The 15,322-nt window shown below is 39.6% G+C and overlaps 1 protein-coding gene and 1 long non-coding RNA gene across 3 annotated transcripts in view; one reads left to right on the top strand and one right to left on the bottom strand.

The window, feature by feature from the left end:
- Positions 1-15,322, bottom strand: part of DNAH9 (dynein axonemal heavy chain 9) — a 207,294-nt gene that overhangs the window by 42,171 nt on the left and 149,801 nt on the right. For both annotated transcript variants that reach the window (XM_075846330.1, XM_075846331.1), the window contains exons 52-55: positions 10,962-11,081; positions 8,651-8,839; positions 7,070-7,305; positions 6,575-6,697 (exon numbers count right to left, since the gene is read on the bottom strand). In XM_075846330.1, the coding sequence (XP_075702445.1) occupies positions 6,575-6,697; positions 7,070-7,305; positions 8,651-8,839; positions 10,962-11,081 (668 nt within the window). The remainder of the gene's footprint in view (positions 1-6,574; positions 6,698-7,069; positions 7,306-8,650; positions 8,840-10,961; positions 11,082-15,322) is intronic.
- The window catches only part of LOC142666333 (uncharacterized), a 173,976-nt gene that overhangs the window by 125,898 nt on the left and 32,756 nt on the right, over positions 1-15,322 (top strand). Inside the window, exon 2 of the long non-coding RNA XR_012851660.1 lies at positions 10,791-10,934. This is a non-coding gene — a long non-coding RNA (uncharacterized LOC142666333). The remainder of the gene's footprint in view (positions 1-10,790; positions 10,935-15,322) is intronic.

Below are 15,322 nucleotides of genomic sequence, written 5' to 3'. Positions count from 1 at the left end.
GTCACATTACAGTGATTGCTGGGGTTATACTTCTATGTCTCGTGCAGGGTGCGGTGGTCACTATATGTTGGTGTAGTAGTGTCACATTACAGTGATTGCTGGGGTTATACTTCTGTGTCTCGTGCAGGGTACGGTGGTCACTATATCTTGGTGTAGTAGTGTCACTTTACAGGGATTGCTGGGGTCATACTTCTATGTCTCGTGCAGGGTACGGTGGTCACTATATGATGGTGTAGTAGTGTCACATTACAGTAATTGCTGGGGTTATACTTCTATGTCTCGTGCAGGGTGCGGTGGTCACTATATGTTGGTGTAGTAGTGTCACATTACAGTGATTGCTGGGGTTATACTTCTATGTCTCGTGCAGGGTACGGTGGTCACTATATGTTGGTGTAGTAGTGTCACATTACAGTGATTGCTGGGGTTATACTTCTATGTCTCGTGCAGGGTACGGTGGTCACTATATGTTGGTGTAGTAGTGTCACATTACAGTGATTGCTGGGGTTATACCTCTATGTCTCGTGCACGGTACGGTGGTCACTATATGTTGGTGTAGTAGTGTCACATTACAGTGATTGCTGGGGTTATACTTCTATGTCTCGTGCAGGGTACGGTGGTCACTATATGTTGGTGTAGTAGTGTCACATTACAGTGATTGCTGGGGTTATACTTCTATGTCTCGTGCAGGGTGCGGTGGTCACTATATGTTGGTGTAGTAGTGTCACATTACAGTGATTGCTGGGGTTATACTTCTATGTCTCGTGCAGGGTACGGTGGTCACTATATGTTGGTGTAGTAGTGTCACATTAAAGTGATTGCTGGGGTTATACTTCTATGTCTCGTGCAGGGTGCGGTGGTCACTATATGTTGGTGTAGTAGTGTCACATTACAGTGATTGCTGGGGTTATACTTCTATGTCTCGTGCAGGGTGCGGGGGTCACTATATGTTGGTGTAGTAGTGTCACATTACAGTGATTGCTGGGGTTATACTTCTATGTCTCATGCAGGGTGCGGGGGTCACTATATGTAGGTGTAGTAGTGTCACATTACAGTGATTGCTGGGGTTATACTTCTATGTCTCGTGCAGGGTGCGGTGGTCACTATATGTTGGTGTAGTAGTGTCACATTACAGTGATTGCTGGGGTTATACTTCTGTGTCTCGTGCAGGGTACGGTGGTCACTATATGTTGGTGTAGTAGTGTCACATTACAGTGATTGCTGGGGTTATACTGCTGTGTCTCGTGCAGGGTGCGGTGGTCACTATATGTTGGTGTAGTAGTGTCACATTACAGTGATTGCTGGGGTTATACTTCTGTGTCTCGTGCAGGGTACGGTGGTCACTATATGTTGGTGTAGTAGTGTCACATTACAGTGATTGCTGGGGTTATACTTCTATGTCTCGTGCAGGGTACGGTGGTCACTATATGTTGGTGTAGTAGTGTCACATTACAGTGATTGCTGGGGTTATACTTCTATGTCTCGTGCAGGGTACGGTGGTCACTATATGTTGGTGTAGTAGTGTCACATTACAGTGATTGCTGGGGTTATACTTCTATGTCTCGTGCAGGGTACGGTGGTCACTATATGTTGGTGTAGTAGTGTCACATTACAGTGATTGCTGGGGTTATACTTCTATGTCTCGTGCAGGGTACGGTGGTCACTATATCTTGGTGTAGTAGTGTCACATTACAGTGATTGCTGGGGTTATACTTCTATGTCTCGTGCAGGGTGCGGTGGTCACTATATGTTGGTGTAGTAGTGTCACATTACAGTGATTGCTGGGGTTATACTTCTGTGTCTCGTGCAGGGTACGGTGGTCACTATATGTTGGTGTAGTAGTGTCACATTACAGTGATTGCTGGGGTTATACTTCTATGTCTCGTGCAGGGTACGGTGGTCACTATATGTTGGTGTAGTAGTGTCACATTACAGTGATTGCTGGGGTTATACTTCTATGTCTCGTGCAGGGTACGGTGATCACTATATGATGGTGTAGTAGTGTCACATTACAGTGATTGCTGGGGTTATACTTCTATGTCTCGTGCAGGGTACGGTGATCACTATATGTAGGTGTAGTAGTTTTGCATTACTATGAACTGAACTGTACGGCATGCGAGAGCCTGTGGGTAATTTCTAGTGTCTAGGCGCCTCTCGTTCCCACGTATAGCAGCCGGACGCTGAGAACGCCATTGTCTCCTCTGCTGCCAGGGAAATGGGTTTCATTGCACCAGGAGCCAGAATAGATTTGGTGTTAGAACACGGCTTTTATGTCAGATAAAAATAGAAGAGGACCAGCGTATATTCCGTGCGTTGTGTCTGCAGGCGGCGGTGGTAGGGGCCGCTGCTTATCTGCTCCTGCAGAGGTCTTCACCGGTGTTCACATCCCTCCTGCTGCTGTCACATCCCTTCATAATGTAAGCGTTTAAAAGGGCTCCCCCAGTCTTACGGAAATAAAGCCCAATCACTGAAGATGAAAAGTTGCAACTTCCTAATATACTTGTTTTGCCATTCACCATTTTCAGTGAATAGGAACATTTGTGAGCATTAAGCTTTAAGGCACGGCTTTGGTTGCAGATTGTACATCTGCGGAGTTCAGGATCTCTTTAAAAATAAACTAAACCTAAATTTTGAGACATTACATCATATATGACTGATATCAGCCGCTCCTCTTATAACACTCCAGCACTATTACATCATATATGACTGATATCAGCCGCTCCTCTTATAACACTCCAGTACTATTATATCCTCCAGAGACATTACATCATATATGACTGATATCAGCCGCTCTTCATATAACACTCCAGCACTATTACATCATATATGACTGATATCAGCCGCTCTTCTTATAACACTCCAGCACTATTACATCATATATGACTGATATCAGCCGCTCCTCATATAACACTCCAGCACTATTACATCATATATGACTGATATCAGCCGCTCTTCTTATAACACTCCAGCACTATTACATCATATATGACTGATATCAGCCGCTCCTCTTATAACACTCCAGCACTATTACATCATATATGACTGATATCAGCCGCTCTTCTTATAACACTCCAGCACTATTACATCATATATGACTGATATCAGCCGCTCCTCTTATAGCACTCCAGTACTATTATATCCTCCAGAGACATTACATCATATATGACTGATATCAGCCGCTCTTCATATAACACTCCAGCACTATTACATCATATATGACTGATATCAGCCGCTCTTCTTATAACACTCCAGCACTATTACATCATATATGACTGATATCAGCCGCTCCTCATATAACACTCCAGCACTATTACATCATATATGACTGATATCAGCCGCTCTTCTTATAACACTCCAGCACTATTACATCATATATGACTGATATCAGCCGCTCTTCATATAACACTCCAGCACATATAGGACTGATATCAGCCGCTCCTCTTATAACACTCCAGCACTATTACATCATATATGACTGATATCAGCCGCTCCTTTTAGAACACTCCAGCACTATCACATCATATATGACTGATATCAGCCGCTCTTCTAACACTCCAGCACTATTACATCATATATGACTGATATCAGCAGCTCCTTTTATAACACTCCAGCACTATTACATCATATATGACTGATATCAGCCGCTCCTCTTATAACACTCCAGTACTATTATATCCTCCAGAGACATTACATCATATATGACTGATATCAGCCGCTCTTCATATAACACTCCAGCACTATTACATCATATATGACTGATATCAGCCGCTCTTCTTATAACACTCCAGCACTATTACATCATATATGACTGATATCAGCCGCTCTTCTTATAACACTCCAGCACTATTACATCATATATGACTGATATCAGCCGCTCCTCTTATAACACTCCAGCACTATTACATCATATATGACTGATATCAGCCGCTCCTCATATAACACTCCAGCACTATTACATCATATATGACTGATATCAGCCGCTCTTCATATAACACTCCAGCACTATTACATCATATATGACTGATATCAGCCGCTCCTCTTATAACACTCCAGCACTATTACATCATATATGACTGATATCAGCCGCTCCTCTTATAACACTCCAGCACTATTACATCATATATGACTGATATCAGCCGCTCTTCTTATAACACTCCAGCACTATTACATCATATATGACTGATATCAGCTGCTCCTCATATAACACTCCAGCACTATTACATCATATATGACTGATATCAGCCGCTCCTCTTATAACACTCCAGCACTATTATATCCTCCAGAGACATTACATCATATATGACTGATATCAGCCGCTCCTCTTATAACACTCCAGCACTATTACATCATATATGACTGATATCAGCCGCTCTTCTTATAACACTCCAGTACTATTATATCCTCCAGAGACATTACATCATATATGACTGATATCAGCCGCTCCTCTTATAACACTCCAGCACTATTACATCATATATGACTGATATCAGCCGCTCCTCTTATAACACTCCAGCACTATTACATCATATATGACTGATATCAGCCGCTCTTCATATAACACTCCAGCACATATATGACTGATATCAGCCGCTCCTCTTATAACACTCCAGCACTATTACATCATATATGACTGATATCAGCCGCTCTTCTTATAACACTCCAGCACTATTACATCATATATGACTGATATCAGCCGCTCTTCTTATAACACTCCAGCACTATTACATCATATATGACTGATATCAGCCGCTCTTCTTATTACACTCCAGCACTATTACATCATATATGACTGATATCAGCCGCTCCTCATATAACACTCCAGCACTATTACATCATATATGACTGATATCAGCCGCTCCTCTTATAACACTCCAGCACTATTACATTATATATGACTGATATCAGCCGCTCCTCTTATAACACTCCAGCACTATTACATCATATATGACTGATATCAGCCGCTCTTCTTATAACACTCCAGCACTATTACATCATATATGACTGATATCAGCCGCTCTTCATATAACACTCCAGCACTATTACATCATATATGACTGATATCAGCCACTCTTCATATAACACTCCAGCACTATTACATCATATATGACTGATATCAGCCGCTCTTCTTATAACACTCCAGCACTATTACATCATATATGACTGATATCAGCCGCTCCTCTTATAGCAGTTCCCGCTCTATTATAACCTGTAAACTTCAGTAGCGGTAACATGAATGATGGGCTATTATACCACAGCGTATCCTTACATTTAGAGGCGACTACTAACAATACAGCAGCACTAGTTCTATATATTGGATTATTATCCTCCGCTGTATATTATAAGACAGGTGATCGCCTATAGATGAAGCTTCCTGCATCTCATTCTCCCCCCATAATCAGCTGTGAGAGTTCTGCTCCTCACCTGCAGGTACTGCTGCTGACAGGTTAGTGGATGGATGTCATTATATTAACATCCCTTCCCCTCTAAACCACTTGTGTCACCGCTTTGCCATTTCAATTATTCAGCTGTTCGGGAATCTTTCATCACGTTTGAGGTTGTGTCTGCGGAGGTGTTAAAAAGCTGCATTTAAAGGAAGCGTCTCTGATCTTCCTGCGGCTTCTCTCTGCCATTAGCAACCTGACAACAATCTGGTGGCACCCTGCAAATGACGGGACGTCTGCAATGTCACTTCCCGCCTGTGGGACTGACTAGATGCTGGGAGGCAGTGACAGACTGTTAATATCACATATTATGCTTGGTGATGTTCGTGATAATAGAAGACCGGAATCTTAAAGGAAACCTGAAACTGGGTTTAGATATTTAATAACACCTTAATAGGGCTGAACCTCTGGGGAATTAAGGGGTGAGGACAATTGCGCCCACTTAACGTCCACCGGAAGCAGTTATCTTCCTTCTACAAATGTTCTCTCAACCCTCTCACCAAGAGGGCTAGTCAAGGTTGATCAGGAAAAAAGGGTCTTTCTCCAAAAACAGTGCCACCCCTATGAACAGGTTGTGTGTGGTATTGCAGTTCAGCCCCATTGAATTCAATGAGTCGAAGCTGCAATACCAGACAACACAGCGACACAGTTTCAGGACGAAAGCAGCCATGTTTTTTCTAATCCTGGACATGCCCTTGGTGGAAAGACTAGCGCAGATTGCATTGTATTGATGTCAGGTACTATTTTAATCACGTCAGCGACGACTATCATAGGGGATGGGAGTGATTTATTTGGCCACAATTTATCCACCTGACAGACACAGAGCTTTGGGCTCTTATACAAAAGCGAAACCTGAACCTAACCATTTATCGGGGACGGGACGACGACTAAGAACCATTAAAGTGGCGCGGCCCAGAGGTAATGAATGTGTATGGAACCTCTATACCTACACCGCTATATTATAATTAGTTACGGGATGTCCATCTGATTCAGGGTACATTATGGTCATCAGAGTTGTACACTTAGTGTTGGTGCCCCCTGACCACAAACAGATCTACCTTTTAGACACCATAAGGAGATATGACGTTCTGAACAGGATTGTAACGTCCCCATCACATCAGTTAGGAGACATTTACCTTCCTTTCTTGATGGTTTCCCTTCCCAGCAAAGGTCCCAGGACCGGGTCCACGCTCTCCTCTAAATTCTCAATAAGCACCACGTCCCCACCTCCCAGAGCTCTCTCCAGGGTGTCCAGGTATCTGAAGAGAAAGAACAGCCGTCATTGTATTGGTAGATTTTTCTGATTGTCCAACAAAAGGCCACGATAAAGAGACCCAGCCATTACATTAGGACATCAGTACAATTCCCAAGAAAAATGGAGCGAGGGGAAATTGCTGGGGTAAACGGCCTTTAAAAATGCTGTGGAGTCAGGGCTACACTGGGAGGTATTGCTGCCTCTCAACTCTGCTGTTCACAGGAGGGGGCACGACATGCGTGACTATTCTCCGTCCTCTGACTGGCACTTTGGAAGGCTGTTTAGTGGATGTATGCCCGCTGATTACTTTGTTATCTATCTGTACGATGTAGTAGATGTGAAAGGGCCTGTCCTAATAACATCTGTTCATACGAACCCTCTTTGTCCAATCCTAATAACTCGAAGGTCTTCTCCATACTTGTTCTTGATCCACTTGATGCCCTGTAACTGCGGGTCCACCATCAGCGGCCAGCGCTCACAGTTGGTGAGGATGGTGGCGTTCTCTGTAGACATACGGTCAGCGGGAAGCCCTTCATTTTGCCAAGCTGCAATATCCGCATCATCGGTTAGCATGGTGAGGGGGTCCAAAGACTCGGTGACTGGGATAGGGACCTGGAGACAGAACACAGGTTATGATGTACAGTGAGGGGCGTTATATATATATATATATATAAACCCTGCCATTTGTGGGAAGAAGCTACAGCGGCATTATTCTGTATCACCCTCATCAAACCGCAGAGCGAAAAGACACTATTGTGCCTGGCATTGGCACAACATGCAGCCTCTGGTGTGGTCCGAACTGGAGATAAGAGGTAGGTCACACAGTGGAAGGACCAGGGTCCACAGCAGCACAGAGTATTTAAAGAGAACAATGTGCTAATTTTGTAGAAGGCCACACTTCGTTACATTGTCGGTGGAGAACTCTTTACCAGCAGCCCAGAGTATTTTAGGAGAGGACTGTGCTGATGTTATAGGGGTCAGGAATACATACAGAGTACAGAAGAAAAGCGAGCCGATCCTTATTTTCCTAAGCTTTTCTTAGATTTACATTTTCTCTGTCCTCCGGCACTGGTCTTATTCTGTAAGGCCGTATTTGATTAATACACTGCAGCATAACCCCCAGCTGCGAAACACTTAAAGATTTGACCCCCTCCGTTCTGTCTTATTCCGCTCATACATAATCAACAAATAAAGCCAACAAACCCCGGTGTCTCACTCTGCGACGGCCGCACAAACACCATTGTCCCAGCATGGCCCTCCAATGCAAAATATTATCAGGAAACCCTGCTGGCTTCTCCTCTATTGTAAAGACTGTCAATAAGCTAAAATGTACCAGAGTCGGCAGCAAAACCTATTAACACGGAAAGTCTCACAGAATATCATAATCAGGAAACGTCAGCTCCACTCCATGTGACACTATGAAGGACGGACGGAGCTCCCTCCTTGGACGGTTCTTGTAATATATATTTCACAGGTTAAATCTACATAGAAGATTGAGTAACTGCTCGAATGATCTTCCACAAATATTCAGGCGCATTTTATCTTATACTCCAGTAACCTCTAAAGCTGCATTCACAATGTTGCGTGTTTCTCATAAGTTTTCTAGCTTCAGAAGCGCACACTCCCTGCTGGTTCAGTGTCTGTATTAACAGTGATGTTGCTGTGATGCATTGCTAGAAGAAACAAAAACATCCCACAATGCACTGCAAACTTCAGCAAATTTTAGGATACGAGCCCAGAACTTCGGCTTGAACATGTCAGCACTCATCCCACAAACATGACCGTGAGGAATTGAAAATGCAGCTCTAGAAGCGACTGGAGTACAAGTCAGTAAAACATAAACCAACGTATGTGCAAAATAACTGATTATTATATGCAGCTTTATAACACAAATTGATGTTTAAAATAAAACCCGTACTTTAATTACCTAGTACAGAAAATAATACGTCTCACTCACTTTAAGCTGCCCGAGATACGGTTTCCAGGTCTTCTCCATGAGGTCTTGTCTGTATTTCTTGGTGAAGTAACCGAAGTAAGAGACAAAGGCGGTGATGAGGAGAACGTCTCCACATAGTGTGCTCTCCTGGAGCCTGAAGTTCCTGACCGCTTCAGCCCATCTGACGTTCTCGGAGGCAAGTCCTCCAACCTAACCCAGGGAGAAGCGAGGAAACAGAATTATATGGAGGGTCAGGTCAGTATGTAGCGGGCAGACTGTTTTAATACATATATCACAAAGTCTAGCTTCTCATTCTTCTCTCGGTCAGCTTTCCTGGTCAAATCTACATCTAGAGCTCAGGTCTGGGTTAGGTCCCCGCTAATCACTTCAAAGGTGATGTGTTGTACATTATTTTTTTGCTGGATACCATAAACAGGAATACGTATATGACTTATACAGTTACATCTGTGGTGGACCCCGGTAGCGCTCCAGCAGCTGCAGGACTATAGGTCCCAGCATGTGATGAAAGCTGCAGAGTGTCACTGGGTCAAATGTATAACGTGAACACCCATAGGCAAACAAATAATACATGTGAACATTGAAAACACACAATGAAGACGGTCAGCGATCGCTCCACACAGAAGTAAACCGCGGCAAGGCAATGTTGTTCAGAAAGGACCAATGATCAGGCAAAAGAGCCGTCGTATGAACGCTCGTTCCTGCCTGATCATATAAACTTGTTCGTCAGCTGATCCATCTTTTATGCAGCACTAAAAGTTCTCATAATCGCCAGCACATCTCCCCGTGTAAACACAGGGTGCGATTAACCATGTGTTAACAGTCATTCGTCCCAAAGCAGTTTACATCGGCCTGCAAAACGGGCCTTTAAATGAGCGCCGATCAATCTGTTATTATAGACTGAACCCTCGTTATGGAGACACGTCTGCCCGTGTCTTCTCCAGCAGCTGTCGGAGCACGTTGGGAGTTATAGTTTCACAATAGTTAAAGAGCCACAGTTTGGAGGCCACTACTTTATAGGACATTATGAGTTTGAAAGAAAATGGTTTGGTCTATGGCTGTCCGAGCACAAAGATAACAATGCGGCTGTAGAAAGTGAAGCAAATCTTGAGCGACCTGTGAAACAAGACGCTGACATCGCCCTGTCGTGGGACCTCAGTAATTCATTTATCGCTGTCCCGGATGGCTTAGTGGTGACAGGGGAACTGCAGCCTCCCATTAATAAATGTCCTACTGATGGAAATGGAGGGTAAATAGATTTCCATACAGAAATATGGCTGACACACTTCACATGTATGGTGGTCGGACCCCCCAATTCCTTGTGATAAAGCATGGTTTATTATGCTGTCCAGGTCTAAGGAGTCTGCAGGCAGGGATGGACGTCATTCTCTGAAGCACAATTGTGGATTTTACCTGGAAACCCTATGATAATAATCTGTCATTTCACAAGGTTTGTGTAGATGAGTTATACGGCCCCGGACAGATCTATTCATGCCAGCAGTCATGGCACACTTGTAAAACACTGAGGGACAGTCAGGCAAAGCCCCTCAAAATCTGCTTGATCCATCAACGGTGATCTAATGTGTATGACCAGCGTGAATATATCAGCGGACAGTAGCAGCATCCCGTCACCGGCCAGATATAGAATACAATGCTTCCTGAGATAAGAGAACATTTATCACCTGTACGTCTCTATGAAGATGTGATTGATAGGGTGATGAGCAGGAAGCCACCATCCCATGTGTCATGTTTGGTGCTCATGTAAATTGATGTTTGCAGCGCATAAGACGTCATATTTTAGGTCTTCTTGTAAAATGTGTCAGTTTCCTTGGCAGTATATACTTCATCATACAGTATATCTGTGTAGTATCTTGTAAGAAGCACTTTACGGACGCATCTCCTGCTTTTTTTTAACGTTTTCTGAAAGTGATGTAATAGGTCTGAGCAATATACAGCTACTGTAACCAATCAGACATACAATTTACAGGATAACTTCTTCCATATGCTCTATTCTTATAGAAGATTCCCCTGCTCAGGACATCCCTGTCACACAGATTTAAGAGCGGCTACAAACAGTATATATTGTGTCCATGAATTACACAAAGGAGTCATTGATTTCCATGACGCTTCATCTTTCCTACAGCAAAGAACGCTTACTCGGGAGAGCAGCGGATGACCAGAGGTCACGCCAGAAGTAGAACCCTACAAATCAACATATCAGGGACTGTACAGCCACCAGACCCCACACAGAAACTGGGAGAAGACTCGAACCAGTCCAGAACGCCAGGTAATAATAATAGTACAGGTTACTTACCAGCCGGTTGGCGAGGGAGATGGTGAGTGCAGTGGCGTCAGCTTCCTGTTGACATTTCAGCTTGTCTGTGGTGGCCTTCTCAAACTTTGCAGTCAATTTGGCAAGATTTTCATTTAGAAGCTGTTAAATAAACATTCAATTATTCCATAATATAAGCAAAATTCTAAATATTCCAGACTGAAATTACACGTGTTAAGAGACACTTGCAATAAATTTAAAAGGAATTTAGGTACATACTATTATTGTGCATATATTCTCATACACTAGGGCCAGTATTATAGTTGTTGTATTGCCCCCCATGTACAAGAATATACCTACTATAATACTGCTCCTATATACAAGAATATAACTACTATAATACTGCCCCCTATTTACAAGAATATAACTACTCTAATACTGCCCCCTATTTACAAGAATATAACTACTATAATACTGCCCCTATATACAAGAATATAACTACTATGATACTGCCCCCTATTTACAAGAATATAACTACTATAATACTGCCCCTATATACAAGAATATAACTACTATAATACTGCCCCTATATACAAGAATATAACTACTATAATACTGCCCCCCTATATACAAGAATATAACTACTATAATACTGCCCCTATATACAAGAATATCACTACTATAATACTGCCTCCTATATACAAGAATATAACTACTATAATACTGCCCCTATATACAAGAATATAACTACTATAATACTGCTCCTATATACAAGAATATAACTACTATAATACTGCCCCTATATACAAGAATATAACTACTATAATACAGCCCCCTATATACAAGAATATAACTACTATAATACTGCCTCCTCTATACAAGAATATAACTACTATAATACTGCCCCTATATACAAGAATATAACTACTATAATACTGCCTCCTCTATACAAGAATATAACTACTATAATACTGCCCCTATATACAAGAATATAACTACTATAATGCTGCCCCTATATACAAGAATATAACTACTACTATAATACTGCCCTCTATATACAAGAATATAACTACTATAATACTGCCCCCTATATACAAGAATATAACTACTATAATACTGCCCGCTATGTACAAGAATATAACTACTATAATACTGCCCCCTATATACAAGAATATAACTACTACTATAATACTGCCCCCTATATACAAGAATATAACTACTATAATACTGCCCCCTATATACAAGAATATAACTACTATAATACTGCTCCTATATACCAGAATATAACTACTATAATACTGCCCCTATATACAAGAATATAACTACTATAATACTGCCCCCTATATACAAGAATATAACTACTATAATACTGCTCCTATATACAAGAATATAACTACTATAATACTGCCCCTATATACAAGAATATAACTACTATAATACTGCCCCTATATACAAGAATATAACTACTATAATACTGCTCCCTATATACAAGAATATAACTACTATAATACTGCTCCTATATACAAGAATATAACTACTATAATACAGCCCCCTATATACAAGAATATAACTACTATAATACTGCCCCTATATACAAGAATATAACTACTATAATACTGCCCCCTATATACAAGAATATAACTACTATAATACTGCCCCCTATATACAAGAATATAACTACTATAATACTGCTCCTATATACAAGAATATAACTACTACAATACTGCCCCTATATACAAGAATATAACTACTATAATACTGCTCCTATATACAAGAAAATAACTACTATAATACTGCTCCTATATACAAGAATATAACTACTATAATACTGCTCCTATATACAAGAATATAACTACTACAATACTGCCCCTATATACAAGAATATAACTACTATAATACTGCTCCTATATACAAGAATATAACTACTATAATACTGCTCCTATATACAAGAATATAACTACTATAATACTGCCCGCTATGTACAAGAATATAACTACTATAATACTGCCCCCTATATACAAGAATATAACTACTACTATAATACTGCCCCCTATATACAAGAATATAACTACTATAATACTGCCCCCTATATACAAGAATATAACCACTATAATACTGCTCCTATATACCAGAATATAACTACTATAATACTGCCCCTATATACAAGAATATAACTACTATAATACAGCCCCCTATATACAAGAATATAACTACTATAATACTGCCTCCTATATACAAGAATATAACTACTATAATACTGCCCCTATATACAAGAATATAACTACTATAATACTGCCCCTATATACAAGAATATAACTACTATAATACTGCCCCCTATATACAAGAATATAACTACTATAATACTGCCCCCTATATACAAGAATATAACTACTATAATACTGCTCCTATATACAAGAATATAACTACTACAATACTGCCCCTATATACAAGAATATAACTACTATAATACTGCTCCTATATACAAGAGTATAACTACTATAATACTGCTCCTATATACAAGAATAAAACTACTATAATACTGCCCCTATATACAAGAATATAACTACTATAATACTGCCCCCTATATACAAGAATATAACTACTATAATACTGCTCCTATATGCAAGAATATAACTACTATAATACTGCTCCTATATGCAAGAATATAACTACTATAATACTGCCCCTATATGCAAGAATATAACTACTATAATACTGCCCCCTATATACAAGAATATAACTACTATAATACTGCTGCTATATACAAGAATATAACTACTATAATACTGCTCCTATATACAAGAATATAACTACTATAATACTGCCCCCTATATACAAGAATATAACTACTATAATACTGCTCCCTATATACAAGAATATAACTACTATAATACTGCCCCTATATACAAGAATATAACTACTATAATACTGCCCCTATATACAAGAATATAACTACTATAATACTGCCCCTATATACAAGAATATAACTACTATAATACTGCCCCCTTTATACAAGAATATAACTACTATAATACTGCTCCTATATACAAGAAATAACTACTATAATACTGCCCCCTATATACAAGAATGTAACTACTATAATACTGCCCCTATATACAAGAATATAACTACTATAATACTGCCCCTATATACAAGAATATAACTACTATAATACTGGTCCTATATACAAGAATATAACTACTATAATACTGCCCCCTATATACAAGAATATAACTACTATAATACTGCCCTTATATACAAGAATATAACTACTATAATACTGCTCCTATGTACAAGAATATAACTACTATAATACTACCCCCTATATACAAGAATATAACTACTCTAATACTGCCCCCTATTTACAAGAATATAACTACTATAATATTGCCCCCTATATACAAGAATATAACTACTATAATACTGCCCCTATATACAAGACTATAACTACTATAATACTGCTCCTATATACAAGAATAGAACTATTATAATACTGCTCCTATATACAAGAATATAACTACTATAATACTGCCCCCTTTATACAAGAATATAACTACTATAATACTGCTCCTATATACAAGAAATAACTACTATAATACTGCCCCCTATATACAAGAATGTAACTACTATAATACTGCCCCTATATACAAGAATATAACTACTATAATACTGCCCCTATATACAAGAATATAACTACTATAATACTGGTCCTATATACAAGAATATAACTACTATAATACTGCCCCCTATATACAAGAATATAACTACTATAATACTGCCCTTATATACAAGAATATAACTACTATAATACTGCTCCTATGTACAAGAATATAACTACTATAATACTACCCCCTATATACAAGAATATAACTACTCTAATACTGCCCCCTATTTACAAGAATATAACTACTATAATATTGCCCCCTATATACAAGAATATAACTACTATAATACTGCCCCTATATACAAGACTATAACTACTATAATACTGCTCCTATATACAAGAATAGAACTATTATAATACTGCTCCTATATACAAGAATATAACTACTACAATACTGCCCCTATATACAAGAATATAACTACTATAATACTGCTCCTATATACAAGAATTTAACTACTATAATACTGCCCCCTATATTCAAGAATATAACTACTATAATACTGCCTCTATATACAAGAATATAACTACTATAATACTGCTCCTATATACAAGAATATAACTACTATAATACTGCCCTTTATATACAGGAATATAACTACTATAATACTGCTCCTATATACAAGAATAGAACTATTATAATACTGCTCCTATATACAAGAATATAACTACTATAATACTGCTCCTATATACAAGAATATAACTACTATAATACTGCCCTTTATATACAGGAATATAACTA

The sequence above is a fragment of the Rhinoderma darwinii genome, chromosome 13 (genome assembly GCF_050947455.1).
Source record: "Rhinoderma darwinii isolate aRhiDar2 chromosome 13, aRhiDar2.hap1, whole genome shotgun sequence".
NCBI lineage: Eukaryota > Metazoa > Chordata > Amphibia > Anura > Rhinodermatidae > Rhinoderma > Rhinoderma darwinii.
Note: the sequence above shows the minus strand (reverse complement) of the source record. Positions and strands in the feature narration are given on the sequence as shown.